At 37.7% G+C, this 15,013-nt stretch overlaps 1 protein-coding gene across 1 annotated transcript; it reads right to left on the bottom strand.

Moving 5' to 3' along the window:
• Positions 1 to 1,709: 1,709 nt before the first annotated feature.
• LOC124866210 lies at positions 1,710 to 12,528 on the bottom strand. The gene is made up of 6 exons (XM_047361900.1): positions 12,426 to 12,528; positions 11,705 to 11,834; positions 5,944 to 6,952; positions 5,690 to 5,803; positions 5,456 to 5,548; positions 1,710 to 2,610 (listed from the first exon to the last, which is right to left on the bottom strand). Exons 3-6 carry the CDS (start codon positions 6,835 to 6,837, stop codon positions 2,515 to 2,517), a joined length of 1,197 nt encoding a protein of 398 aa, XP_047217856.1. The 5' UTR covers positions 6,838 to 6,952; positions 11,705 to 11,834; positions 12,426 to 12,528; the 3' UTR covers positions 1,710 to 2,514.
• Positions 12,529 to 15,013: the final 2,485 nt, after the last annotated feature.

Here is a 15,013-nt window from a genome sequence, read left to right as displayed (position 1 = left end):
AATGCAACTACCACTTTTGGTGAAAACTAAGTTTTAGTATGGCACATTAATTTTAATTTTGTCAGAAGGCAATGGTAGGTTTATTCTTTTCAAATTATGTAAAGCTAACAGCATTTGTTTCTCCTGCTGTAAGTCTTAAATGAGTGAAAGTTTTTCCAAGTTTAATCACTGCAATTAATTGTTGTAAAGTTTTCGAAAAATCGTCTTTTGGAGTCGGATAAAATCTGAGTCTAACTGGTTGGGCTAAAATCCTAAATTTAATATTGTTTGAAAGCTTCTTGCCTTAAAATTGTCTCATTATCATTCTGACAATGTTTTTCCCATCCAGCTCATAAAACCTTTCACACAATAATGCATGTTATGTCTTATAATCTTAGTTTGTCTTGCCCAGTTTTAAACACACAGCACAGTTTCAGTCAGCTATAAATTACACTTTGTGTTTATTTCAAGTAACTAAAGTTTGTTTCAGTTAACTCAAGTTTTTTCCATATCAGTCCAGCCCAGTAATTCTGTTAAGGAGCATTTCATCTTGTGTTAAATTTGAGTCTAATTTGATCATTCTGAACCTGACTGGAAAAAGTCAAAGCATCTGTTAAAATCATGTTTTGAGTAGAAAGATTGTCCCTTTCGGGCACTTCCTTTTGTGTTATCATAAAGAACTGACCTAATATTATTATGGTACTGTTGAGGATCAGATCTGCTCTTGTAGTCTATAATTATTGTGATACCTTATTTAATAAATAACACTGAGCGTCAGACAGTTTAAAATGTTTTTGCCTTTCAAGCAGGCGGTCCATGGCCTGGTCAGGACTGCTTCCCAAGTTTACCTCTTGTTTGAATTGTTTCTCCAGACCTAAAAACTCAAAATTTCAATTAGTTTCACATAAGAAAACAATTTAAATAAAATGTATCCTGCCACATATACCCTAATTTTTACATAACATGAAACAGACATTCATTTCACAAAAACAGACAGACAAAATGGACAAACATTGGCCACATAAAGTTTGATTACCCTGTAAATACAGCATTTTAGAGTGGAACCACTTTGTGTCACTTAATAGTTAAAAATTATTTCTTACCCTTTTCTGGTGACTCGACAATTATTTCCGGGACCCATACAAGCTCCATCAAACTGTTGTTTTAACTTGCATCTTTTTGTGTGAAACTTGCTAATATGGTTCTCCTCCCTGTCTCCAAACCTGCTCCACTGAAAAATTTTTTTTACTTTGAACCAACTTAAAAAAATTACTCTAATTTGTTACAGCTAAATTTATCAGTTTTACTCAAATCATAATTCTGATATCATAAAAACTGTGAAATTTAATTTACTGTAAGACAAAAGAAAATATTTTTCTTGAATCATAAATGTAAATTGAAACAAACAAAAAATATAATTTTTGCCAAAGATTATGAACGTTTAACACTTTTGTAAAACTCATTTTTTCACTTAAGTTAAACTTGATTTTTCACCTTGGCACAACTTGATTTCCGGCTTCATGTACAACTCACTTTCCTTTCAAAAACAAATCAATTTCTTACTCTAGTAAAACATGATAGATTGAGTGAGTTCCAAGTACATTTGTTCTTTGGACTTAGTTAATTCAAACACTTTAATTTGTTACATGCAATTTTTTAAAGTTTTATCAACCTATAAATTTCAGTCAGTGTAATAAAACAAATTCTAAGAAACCTTTATTTCTCCAACTTCACAAAAGCTCTGGTTTTACAAAAAACAAAGAATTTCTTAAAACCAAGATATTTTCTAAATTAGCTTGCTAGAAATAAAGATAATTTCTCCCCATATATTATGGTGTGTTTTTGAACAAAGGCTCTCTTTCATGTACAAAAAAACATTACAATAAAAATTACAAAGTAAAGCACTTCAGTGTTATTTACACAGTAAAAGGGAAATAAAATAAAAATACACCAAACAACATTAAGTGAAGTGATTGTCCCTCCAATACCTACCCGACCTTCATCAATAAACTAGTTGTTAGACTTCTTCAAAAATACACTCAATTTGAACATCTCACTCACACAAAGTTGAGATTGGTGATGTAACAGCTTTTAACAAAAACATTTAGAACACCGTGCAAACATGTCTAAGATGAATGACAGACAGAACCATTTAAACAATTAAAAAAAAGAAGACAGATACTTAGTTTGTCTTTAAAGGTCTGTTCCTCCTCAATGCAATCTAACAGAAATTATTTACACTTCCCTAAAGTGTATGTGGTTGCAAATAAACTATAAAAGACAAAAAAGGTAGAATCCAAATGTCTCATTGGATGATCCAAAGCTTAGAGCTTGACACTGAGACTACAGACTCTACATGTCATTTTCTTTGATTCTATCTCCATGAACAGTTTCTGGAGTGCATCAAAGGTGTATTTGAGCTCTACAGGATAGCTCAAGTTGAGAGTATAGATCAAGCCAAATAGCATAGCACATGCATGTGCGACTGATGGCAACTCATTAAGGACTTTCACACCTTCAATGACAATCCCAATGTCATATGGCGCCTGTAGAGTGTCCTCTTCGCCTCTGATGACGAACAGCCATTGTACATTTCGCAAGGGCGAGTTCAGCTTCATCCTGCTGAGCAACCTAATAAAAACAATTAGAATATTATGGATGAATCAGTTTATGGTGTAACATTTTATCCACATCACTCAAATTTTTAGACATTGGTCCCAGGTTGTGGGAAAATGTGACTTGTGAAAACATTGTTCACAACAAACATTTTACCTTTAAACTGTGAATTTAGTAGTAGTGTTAGCTTTGAAAAAAAAAATTGTTATAAAACAATATTTATACTTAAAAGAAAAGAATTACATAAAAAGGTTAAGAGTTAGTATACCCTCAAAGTTCAGTTTTGTCAATTGCAACTTTGCCACTGACACTTTTCCTAACGCAATATTTGGCTGTAATGTCAGTTCCACTTCCACACTTTGACAATGGAAGATCTAATGAGCCAATAATTACCATTGCATTATGGTTTTGAGACAATTTTTTCTGTTCAGTTTATTTATATAGCACCAATTTATAACGCATCATCTCTAGGCACTTTACAAAGTCAATTCAGTCAAAACATACAGCTTCCATGTCAGGTTTATACATTCAAATTAATCCTAACCATTGAACAGTGCAGTCAGATTCAGTTATTTATTCAAATTGGTTAAAAAGTTTTTCAATCTGAGGAAACCCACCAGATTGCATCCAGTCAGTGACTTGTAGCAGTCACTCCTCCTGAATGAGAATGTAGCGACAGTGGACAGTCGTTGGCTTTGACTTTGCAGCAATCCCTCATACTGAGCATGCATGTAGCGACAGTGGAGTGGAAAAACTCTTTTGACAGGAAGAAACCTCCAGCAGAACCAGAACCAGGCTCAGTGTGAGTGGTTCACAGGCTGATGTGAACCACCATTCCACCAAGCCAGCAGCCCACCGGGGATATCCCTGGTTGCCCCGTATGCCAGTTTGCCCCTGGCTGTGAGTCACTTCACAAAATGAAGACCAAACACGTTTTAATCAAAAATGCACAAGAAACCGAAACCCGAGTCCAGTCCATGTGAAAACAAGTCCAGGCTTAATTATATAACAATATTCGGAAAATAACGGCTTGTTTTGCATCTGGTTTCATTCCCGCCGCTTATTCTGGCGGTTCTTCTGCTTTATGTTGTGAGCATGGGAAAGCTCCAGCACTGACTTAAAATTCTGTGCAAATCTGTCAAGAAAATATTTTCTCCTCTGAGATGCGTGTCGTGTATTCACGTAAGCTGCTTCTATCGGTGAAGCATGTTATCTTTCAAAACCAAACACACATATATAGAATATCGATGATGTATTACAGATAATTCCTGTCCCCACAGTCCCTGAATGCAACAGCTGGGAATATGTTGTTCGGCCGCTGTGTTGAGCTGTCAGTCATTATTCCGCACCCCGGTGATCTGAGGCCCCGCCCCCCAAGCCAAAACAGGGCCAAAAGTTTGAAGTCGAAAAAATAAAATCTGCAAGTTAGAAAAAAAAACAAGAAAAAAAAAAAACTTGAATCTGAAAAGTAGTTTAAACTTTTTTTTTTCCAGTTTCACATCTTTTTTTTCAGTTGCAACATTTTTTCCAGTTTTCAATTTTTTTGGGGGGACGTTCAGAATAATTTTTCAGGTTCAATTTTTTTTCTTTTGAACAAACTTTTTCAGGTTCGATTTAGCTTTGTAAAACATAAGCATGAAGTCGGGGATAAAGTTGTGGAGACATATAAAGCAGGCTTAGGCTAATCTGACTCAGCTTGAGCTGTTTTCAAAGAAGAATGGGCAAAACTTTCAGTCACTAGATGCTGAAAGCTGGTAGAGACATACCCTAAAACATACCCTAAAGCACTTGCAGCTGTAATTGCAGCAAAAGGTGGTTCCACAGAGTATTGATTCAGGGGCACTGAATACTTTTGCACAATACCCTTTTCAGTTTTTTTGTGAAAAAAAAAAAAAAGAAATAATTTATAATTTTCTCTGCACTTAACAATTGTATACCATTTTATGTGGTCTTTCACATAACATTCCAATGAAATATATTTATGTGTGTGGTTTTAATGTCAAGTCAAGTCAAGTTTATTTATATAGCGCTTTTCAGCAATAAGGCACTCAAGGCGTTGTACATAAGGAAAAACATTACAATGATACAGAAAATCAAACAACAGAGGCAATTAAAAAATAAAATAAAGAGAATAGAATAGAATGATGGATAAGAAAATGAAAGGAAAATTGGACTGAAAGCTTTACTAATAATGTTTAGGTAACACATTCAAAGGCCACTCTAAACAAATACGTTTTTAATCTTGATTTAAATCAACGTAGGGTTTCGCACTTTTACAGTTTTCTAGGAGTTTATTCCAGACTAGTGGAGCATAAGAACTAAAAGCTGCTTCTCCATGTTTGGTTCTGGTTCTGGGTGTGCAGTGTAGATTTGAACCAGAATACCTGAGAGGTCTGGGGGGTTGATACATTGACAACAAGTCTGTAATGTATTTTGGTGCTAAGCCATTCAGTGATTTATAGACTAACAGAAGTATTTTAAAGTCTATTCTCTGAGCTACAGGGAGCTAGTGTAGGGACTTTAGAACTCCACTTTCTTAGTTCTAGTGAGGACGCGGGCAGCAGCGTTCTGGATCAACTGCAGCTGTCTGATCAACTTTTTAGGCAGACCTGTGAAGACACCGTTGCAGTAATCAATTGTACTAAAGATGAACGCTTGAATTAGTTTTTTAAGGTCCTGCTGAGACATTAGTCATTTAATCCTGGAGATGTTCTTTAGGTGATAGAAGGCCGACCAGAATGTGACAATATGTGGAAAAGTTCAAGGGGTATGAATACTGTATGGACATAAGTGTACTCAAACATGTAACTGATACTACATTTCAATGTTTAGCTTAAGTGAAAAATACAACTATATTTACCAGATATTCCTTGATAAGTTGGTCCACATCTTCTCCAAGGTACACAAGAAGACACTTAAGCAGACACTCTCTTTTTAGCATCACGTCAAGGTTCTAAGGGAGAGAGAAAACAAAGGCTTAATGTAAACAAACATTTAAATCTTCTTATTTACAATACAAACATTCCAAAAACCAATTTTCACAATGCAATTAAGACTTCAAAAACCAAAATATGTCCCTTTAGATCAATTATACCTGATCAAGAACTTTTAATATATCCCGTGTCTTCTCTCTGACAATCCCTCCCTTGTTTCTAATGATCTCAATCAGCTTGCTGTGGTGCTTGTCCAAGAAAGCCAGGAATCGTGGCTGAAGGGGGACAGTTGTAATTCTGTGAAACTCACAGTTAATCTTTACAAAAAACAGAAATAAAGCAGTGACAGCATTTTCTGTTAAGATGGCTATGAAAAATGTGAACAGGGGTTAGTAAAATGGAACATATTCCTCACCTCATCCACTGTGAACAATGCAGGCCACCTTGCTTTCAGCTTAACCACATGTAACTCCTTCTCCACAACTTCCTGTCTTCGCAATGAAAATGTCTGGGCCATTTTGGCCTTTATCACTGCACGATTATTTTGCTTTGTAACTTCATGGAGCAGTGACAGCCTCTCATTTTCCAGTTTTTCAGAAGTTTCTCCTGTTGGAATCTCAGGTATGTGGTTGGCCTCTCCCCTTCTGGGTCTCTTCACTTTCTTTGCTGGTGATGCATCTTCTGGAGCTTTGGACTTGAGGGAATTTACAGGTAACTCTGAACATCCAATGCCCTTCAGCTGAGTTCGGTAGTTTCCCATTTTTGTCTTCAGTTGCTGTTTCCACCCATAACAGCCGTTGTATGAACCAGGCTCAAACAGGCACGGGTGCTTCCTAATTAGTGCCTCAGCAACGTCACTAAAGTCAACATCTGTTGGATAAGTTTTGTACTTGAATATTTCTTCAGCTACCTTTTCCAGAATGTCTGACTTTGTCTTTGAACACATTGTCAACCTTGTCATGTTTGACCTAAACACTGTGTTTCCCTTTTCTAACTGTATTTCTGTGTCGTAAGAGAATTTGGGTATTGGAAACTCTCTTGGCCACATCTGGGTTCTTGTGGAGACAGAGCTAGAGGGTGAGGATAAGACCTCTATGACATCTGAATTAAAAGACTCATCACAGATTGTCAGGTTATCTTCTTGGCTACAATCATTTATGGGGATAATCTTGACGGTTGCCAAATCACCAAGTTCCTCAGTTGATGTCAAGTTTACAAGTGCATCTCCAAAGTCTTTGTCTTGGTATTGGAGTCTTATGTTTCCTTTTAAACCACAAACTTTTTTAATCTCATCCAAGAGCTGCTCCATTGTCCCTGGAATTCCATCAGGCAGGAATAACTTTCTGGTGTCATCAGGATTCAGAATAGCTCGCAACTTAGCAGGTCTTCTCCCTGACAAATCAGCTGACTTGATCCAATACAATCTGTTAAAGAAAAACAAAAAAGGATAGAAACAGAACCATGTTATAATACAAAATAACCCGTTAAGCACATCTCATTCGTATAAAACATATCAATGGTTAAAGATGCCCCCCCTTCAAAATTTTGGTGATAAAGTCACAATTCAAAATGTGCTTGAGTCAACCTCCTATGGCCTAATTTGTTCGTGGGCAAATTTTTATTTTTATTTTTTTAAATAGAGAAAAAGGAGTTGGCAGCACTGTTGCCTTGCAGCAAGAAGGTCCTGGGTTCGAATCCTGCCAGGGGGTCTTTTTGCATTGAATTTGCATGTTCTCCCTGTGCATGCGTGGGTTCTCACCGGGTACTCCGGCTTCCTTCCACAGTCCAAAAACATGACATTTAGGTTAATCAGTCTCTCTAAATTGCCCATAGGTGTGAATGAGTGCGTGCTGGTTGTTTGTCCCGTATGTCTCTGTGTTGCCCGTCGATGGACTGGCAACCTGTCCAGGGTGTACCCTGCCTCTCGCCCGTAAACTGCTGGAGATAGGCACTAGCTTCCCACTATGGAGGAAGCGGGTATAGAAAATAAATGAATGGACAAAAAGGACAGTAAATGTTTTAAATGCGGTATGACCATATGAGAAAAGATTGCCACCAAAAAAACGTATTGAAGATTCCAACAAATTCTGTTCAAAATATGTATACTTTGCATAACTTATCTGATAATCACCCACGATGCACGTCTTCTGAAGTATAACCTATTCAGCTTTAAAATGCAAATTGCTTAGTTTGTTGCAGAGCTTTAACAAATATGAATATAAAATGTACCAATTTGATCCAAACAAAATTATCAACAACTCCTGCATTTCTTAGAAAAGGTGCATTATCAGACAAGAGACTGAAACTGTTTTAACATTTGTTTTTCAATTTAGAAGTTCCCCTTATCAAAAGATATACAACCTTATGTGTGCATGTATCTCTTCAGTGAGACAAGGTGCTGTCCACCAACCATGTAGTAAGCCAGAGGATGGGGATCTGCCAGTACATCCACTCCAACAAGCTTGAAGTCTTTAGTAGTTTGTATGACCAAGTCATAGGCACAATAATGCTCCATGTACCAGGCATCCATATTTTTTTTTACAATGAAAATCAGTGTCCCTTTAACAACAACCATATACACAATTTCACAAAACTCTGGGAGTCCAGCAACTGACCCATGAGCAACAATCATTCCATTTTTATAATTGTAGCCATTGTAGGTCACATTTTTTGCAAGGTTCACAGTGACCATATGCGGGTATTTCTGTTTCACTGCCAGTACAATGTCTTTATTCAGTACATCAAGGGGCAGTGCTGAAACATCTGTAACCTCAAGAAGTAGCTTAGAAAATCTTGAGATGTGCAGATTATGTGCAGTCTGGAACTGGTGCCTTTGCACCAATGAATACAATACATTTTTATAACAGTTTGTGTGGCGGATTACTCTTTTAAAGAAACTATGTTTAGCTTCAAATCTCATAGTCCATAGTGCAACAAGAGGACCAAACTGGCGTATCAACAATGGATAATGCTCCAAGTAGTGATGCTTTGGCAGAATCCTTTCATATGGGAAATTCTCGTGTGCATTTCCTCCAATTGTTCTCTTGGTTGAGTAGTTGAGAGGCACAAGATGGGTACGGTTGGTTTTATCAGACCACTTAAATGGAAAAGTTGCAATTTCTTCAGTCAAATTGGCTAATGTAAAATATTTCTTAGAAGTTAACATATTAAGACAAAGAGCAATCTCTACAGGAATAATGCCTTCAAAGAGGTCAGGAGCTATATCTGGGGGAAAAACTTTGAGTCACACTGAAATATGACAGATTTTCGGAAAATACACACTTTCTTTTTACACCAAAATGACTAATTAATGAGTTTTCCTCAATAACCTTGAGATGTGACGCATGACTATCCCTGGTTCTAAGAGAAAAGGATCAAAAATTTACTGCTTTGGTTTGAATGTCAAAACTTTCTGCTGTGCAAAATCGGCAAATATATTTGCCAGAAAAGCTTTCCATGAAACCTGCAACACTGTGTGCTGCGAGATTGTCAGCAACTACACAATGGACAAAGCCTTTCAAATTTTCCCCCAACTTGTCAATATAGAGTCCTTGCTGTTCCAGTATAATAAGATCATCAAGTAAGGGTCTTAATACCCTTTCAAAACCATAGGACTTCATATCTTTATGAAGAAGTGCAGATAAATAGTTATATGAAAGTGATGAGCGACAGCTAGCAGATACGTTTCCCAATGCCCAATACAGACCACAAATTTTGCGCTGTTTCTTGGCAGTGCCCAATGGATTACAGATTTCAAAATCATCTACATAAAATATAAGTGAAATGGCACATTCCTTTGAGAAGAGCAAACTTTCTTGATAATTACTACCATCATAAAATGATTGATAAATACTTTTATTTGACTGAATGGGATAGAGTGACTTCAAATTGGTTGCTTTATCCAATAATGCTTGAGAGCTTAGAATTTGTTGTAAAGATTTTAGTATAGAGACATACTGGAACGATTTCCTGTTTTGGAAGTCGAATACAAATTCCACAGGTTCTACAATATTAAAATGTTTTTTGTAATACTACTTTCGCTTCCAGGCAGTGGAGAGAGGGCCATGACCACTGAAAGAAGTTGTAACTGGATTTGACTTACAAAGAGTGGATGCTAACTCTTTCAGAAATGCTTCATTCACTTGATGGTCACCGTTCTCTAAGTAATGAACTATGTTTTGATGGACAAGAGGGACAGAAGCAGTAGTTACCAAATAGTCAAACTCTTGCAAAAGTTAATCAACAGCCACGCTAGAAACAAGATAAACATGTTCTAGCTTCAGTAATAAAGATGCAACTTTAAGCTCTATGTTTTGTGACAGGTCATTTAATTCCTGACCATCACAATTGGAGTCACTCAGTTCATCTGCACACACATCACATGAAGGCTCACTATGAATTTCTGTACTGTTAAAAGAATGACCTTCAACAGAAGGAACTACATTTGACCCCTGCCACTGGAGAATTCCTGGCTTTAACTCATTTCCTAAACAACCCTCATGATTCCTGCTTCTGTGAGTTTGGAAGGAACCGTACATATTAGTTTTGTATGAACAGCCTTGAAACACACAGAAAACAGTTTCACTGTTTTTCAGAAGCTGAGCTAGATGTTGAAAAAAGTCTTTTAAAGTTGAACTCTGATTGCAATTGCATAAGGGACTCTTTAACATGGTCAGTTCAGATTGTGAGGATGGCTTATGACATCTTGACAAGTGGCACAAAAGGGCATTCCAAGTCTTGTAAGTACATGGGCAGTTGAAATGGATGCACGGGTAAGACCGCAGACGTCCATAATGTCCATGTTCAAGCTTATAATGTTTAAGAAGATCAGATCTTCGTGAAACAGAGGCACCACAGTCTTTGCATGTCCACATTCATTGGAAGACTAGGGAAAAAAACAACACCTATCTTACTCCTGATATTTATATGGTTTCAGGTCAATTGCGTTTACAATTACTAAAGAATGTGTTAAAATAAATGCAGTCTTGCCAGTAAGTTTTAACTTGTCTATTAACTGCATTGCAATCTGCACAGTAATATATGACATTGGTAGGTATACATCCAAATCCAAAGATTCCAGATAATTCTGTATTTTAAACTAGGTTTTGTTGATCCAATTTGAAAAAAATGAATGGAAAAAATTAGAACAGTATTTATTTTCGAACTTACCCAGTTCAGTAAAATGGCTACAGCTTTGACCTCGTCAGAAACCTATTAACACAAAAGATTGAGATTTCCTATATTGTTTAAGCATAGGGTAAATTAGCATTATTTGTGTATGTTATTAAGCATACTTAATCAACTAGAACATCATAAGAGTTAGCGTGACTGGGTTCTTTTTGGGTATTAAGTCTTCCCCAAACAGTGCAAAAACATGAATGTCAGATTAACTGGTGATTCAGCGCTTTGAGTGTCTCGTTGCTGAAAAGTGCTATATAAATAAACTTACCTTACCTTCAAGAATGACTCCAGGAAGGGCCACAAATTTGAATAGTTGGTTGTCATTTGTGTTTGTGTTGATCTTATGATGGGCAGGAGATCTGCTCAGACACCGCCTCATGCAACACTCAAATGTTTTTCAGTTGCAGATTTATTTTAATATGAGCAAGCCACTTTGAATACCTAAAATTTTTTTCTTGTCTAAATTTACCCTTTCTGTACAGTCTTATTTTGTTTTTTTATATTTCTTCCATTCTGTGAATTTTCACAATTAGACTTGCCTGTCAATTTGCTGCTAATACACCTGAATGTCCCCACTGAGAGACAATGAAGGATATTTCTACTCTAATCTAAAGCATGAAGGACAGTGAGCACTAATTAATTAAAATTGATAATATTTATTTTGTCATTGCAATTGTGCATTCCAATGAAATTTGTCCTCTGCATTTAACCCATCCCCTTAAGAAGCAGTGGGCTGCCATTATGTGCGCCTGAGGAGCATTCTGGGGCTAAGGGTCTTGCTCAGGGACCCAGAGTGGCAGTCTGTGGTCCCTGTGGTCTATGAACCGGCCCCTTGTGTCCTCTCCGGAACGCCCCTGCTCTGACCACTAGGTCACCAGACTCCTCCACTGAGAAACACTGCACTAAACTGACTACATTTGTAGATAGACAACATGTCCGTTGAGATACAGCATGGCAGATTCCACATCTTCCGCTCCAGTCCATGAAAAGCTTACCTACTACATCCACGGTAACTCCGTTGTGCTCCGCTCCAAGTTCCATGGAGCCCGAAGAGAGCATGCACGAGAGGTACATTGTTTGACCCGGCCGGAGCCAGATGGACCGGAACAGAAAACTGGAGTTGTTCTGTATTTGACGGAGAGTGAAGAAGGAACAGAGGATGTGGAATATGTTAGGATGTAACACATTCCATAACATCATAGTTATTTTCACTTAGCTGTACAACATAAAATTGCCTTAAAATGTAACCTCCTGTGCAAAATGCAAGTTGGTTAACTGCTCTATCAACCTGCCTCTGTGGTGAGCAAGAGTGCAACCATGGTCGGCAGGCCACATTCAAGATTCTTCATTGTCATTATGTTAAATCAACATGAACCTGACTTTGCACTTGTAATGGTGGCGGGAAATGTTTTAAATTAGCTTGCAGCTAACAGAGCATGGCGCTTCTATTGTCTTAGTTGTGTTAAAGCATTATTTGTACTTCACTGAACAAAATTTACACATTTAATTTCAAATGGCTATTTGTAATATCTATTTTCGCCAGCCTACAAACTATCAATTTAGCTGTTAAAAGTCTCAACCTAGCTCGAGCCACGTTGCCGCAAAAACCAATTCAAAATTAAAAGTCTGTAAAATAGCTTTCCATCACACCGCAAACCAATCTGCAAACAGATAACGCTGTACTTAACACAGAATTATAAAACATTTAATCCTTACCTCGCGTAAACCGGAGTTTCGGTGAAATCTTCTGGCCTGCGGTGAATGTTGTCTTCTGAAGCAGGTTGATGGCGGACACAAAAATCAGCGCCGAGTGATGTGAGTGACGTCATGTGATCACGTGACACAATCACCTTAACACTAGGACTCCCAGAATTCTAACACTACTAGAACACCCAAGCCCGTCAATTTGACGGCGAGCATTCTGGATGCGAGGGCGGTGATGATGTAATCGCCCTAACGCTATAAAATTTTAGTTTTGACAAGAATTTATAATAGTATTTGATCAAAACCTATTATGTTTTATTATTATTTATAAATAGTACTGAAAAATAATACAGAGTAGTGAGTACATTTAAAAAAAAAAAGCTATACTAATCTGACCAAAAGCTGGACAGCTCCATGTTACGACCCCATTTCACTTTGCGGACATAAACTAGTGCTAAAAATGACTTTAGCTCACCCACACTCATGTCCGAGGAGGAATCGTCTCCTAAAACTCTGCGGGCCTCAGCCACACTGCAGCCCTGAACGTGGATGAGCATTTTGGCATCCACCAAGCAGAGGAATGCGGTCTGGGCATCTTGGATCTGGCGCTCTGTCAACGCATTCTGGCTCTGATGCCTCCCTCTACTTTCTTCCTCCCCTACTACTGTCCACACAGTCCCATCCTTTCCTATCTGCTCCTCCTTCCCAGGTGTGCGCTCGTCTTGCGATGAAATCGCTGTAAAGCGCAGAATAGATTGTTGTCACTGGGCTACTATATCTATGACCTAACTTATTGTTTATTTATTTGTCCATTATCAGTACCTTGATTTGTAGTTTTTCTCCTGCCAGGCAGCTGGTTTGCTGTGTTTATAGCTGGACACTGGGGACCTAGCTCGTCTCCCTATCTCTGAACATGCGCTGATTGTGGCACTGTTGCTATAGTTTATTAGTTCACTAATCTGTAAACTATAGCCTGAAATGATAAAATCGTTACATAGGCTAGTTTTTTACTACCTTGAAATAATGCGTCACAACCTCCTTGCTAATGGGACAACTCGTGTTTTTTAGCCTGGGAAGGCTCACTCTCTGACCTGCTGTCACTGGAACTGAATGCTGACCAAGAGCCATCAGAATCCCTCTCGACCCCAGAATCACGATCATCTAATTTTTGAAGCATTTCCAATGCCTCTTGAGCAGAAAATATCCTTCTAGAAGCCATTTGTAGGATGCCAACAATCTCCTTCTCAGACTGTTCTAGAGTCGCAATTGCTAGGCAACGCTCTTGCGTATACTCAGCTGTGGGAAAAAATATCAATGTAATTAATAGGGCCGTCAAAATAGCGGCTGTGGAAGTTAGAGGTAGAAATACTTAGATCTTTTGTGTACTTTGTTATTTAAAAAAAAAAAAAAGAGACATAGGAATACAAAAGAAACAGGTGTAGAAAAAGTCAGGATGACAGGAATATAAGAGTTTTAATAAACCAGAGTTATGGCATGTCAAACTTTCAAAACCGTCAAATTGACAGCCCTGGGAGCTCTAGTGTTAAAGTAAATATTTATTTGGACAGAAATTGTTTCAGTTAATTTCATCAATGGTAACGGATTTTTAATTTTAGGTAAAGTGAAATTAACAATTTCACACCAGAAATCCAAATTTTCCATTGCAACAATATAACATTTTAATTCAACTAAAATACACAAGATGTTTCACTTTTTTCAGTGAACAAGCTGGGAGCTCATTTTCTAGTGATATCTCAGTCATTCTCTCACTTCATACACACTTTCACACACTCTGGCCAACCAGGTGGTACAGCACCATTTCTTGGTCCACTTGAGAGCTTATTTTGTTATCTCTCAGACACCAAAGCTTATTCACAGCAGAGTTTATTCAGTGAACTAGGGTGTGTTAGCTTAGCATATAGCAGTCAAAGTCTATCAGTGTAATGTCACTTCCGTCAGCTCACTGTTATCGACTCACACACATTCACACTGGCCAGTTGATGTTACACTTTTATATTTATACAGCTGTTTACTCAAAAAGGAGGCAGCAGCTTTAAAACTTTTCTTAAGGAAAAATTAGAGAGCTATTGAAACTCAGGACCCCCTCTCGGCGGTGTTTTTGGGTTCTTTAAGAGAACCGCAGGACCTTTAAACCATGCCGAGGATGCGCATCTATCTCTGCGTGTTTTACTCACAAGGAAGTAAACTGCTTTAAGGACTTTTAATAAGTCAAAGGAGCTATTGAAACCTAATACTTCCCCTCGGCAGTATCTTTCGGACTTCTTTAACGAGGTCCTGGACCCGACAGACCTTACCCGAGTTTTTGCGTGCCTCATTCAGGGAGGTCGCTTTTATATTGCGTGCAAGGGAAAACCATCTTCTCTTGCATGCAATGAAGGAACTTCAAACCTACTTCCATTAGACTTTAGCTATCTTTTAGAAGATTGTACCTTTCTTCCTGGACTGACACCGTTAAAGTCCGTTATCACTTATTAACTCGTACGCAACAATTATTCTGAACCATTTCTCTGTCTCCAAGAATTTCAAAAACAGCTCACTCAGAACTAACAACACAGCCAGAGTGTTTTTACAGGAAAAAC

This window comes from Girardinichthys multiradiatus, chromosome 3 (assembly GCF_021462225.1).
Source record: "Girardinichthys multiradiatus isolate DD_20200921_A chromosome 3, DD_fGirMul_XY1, whole genome shotgun sequence".
Lineage (NCBI taxonomy): Eukaryota > Metazoa > Chordata > Actinopteri > Cyprinodontiformes > Goodeidae > Girardinichthys > Girardinichthys multiradiatus.
The sequence above is the reverse complement of the archived record's forward strand: the minus strand, read 5'-3'. Positions and strand labels throughout refer to the sequence as shown.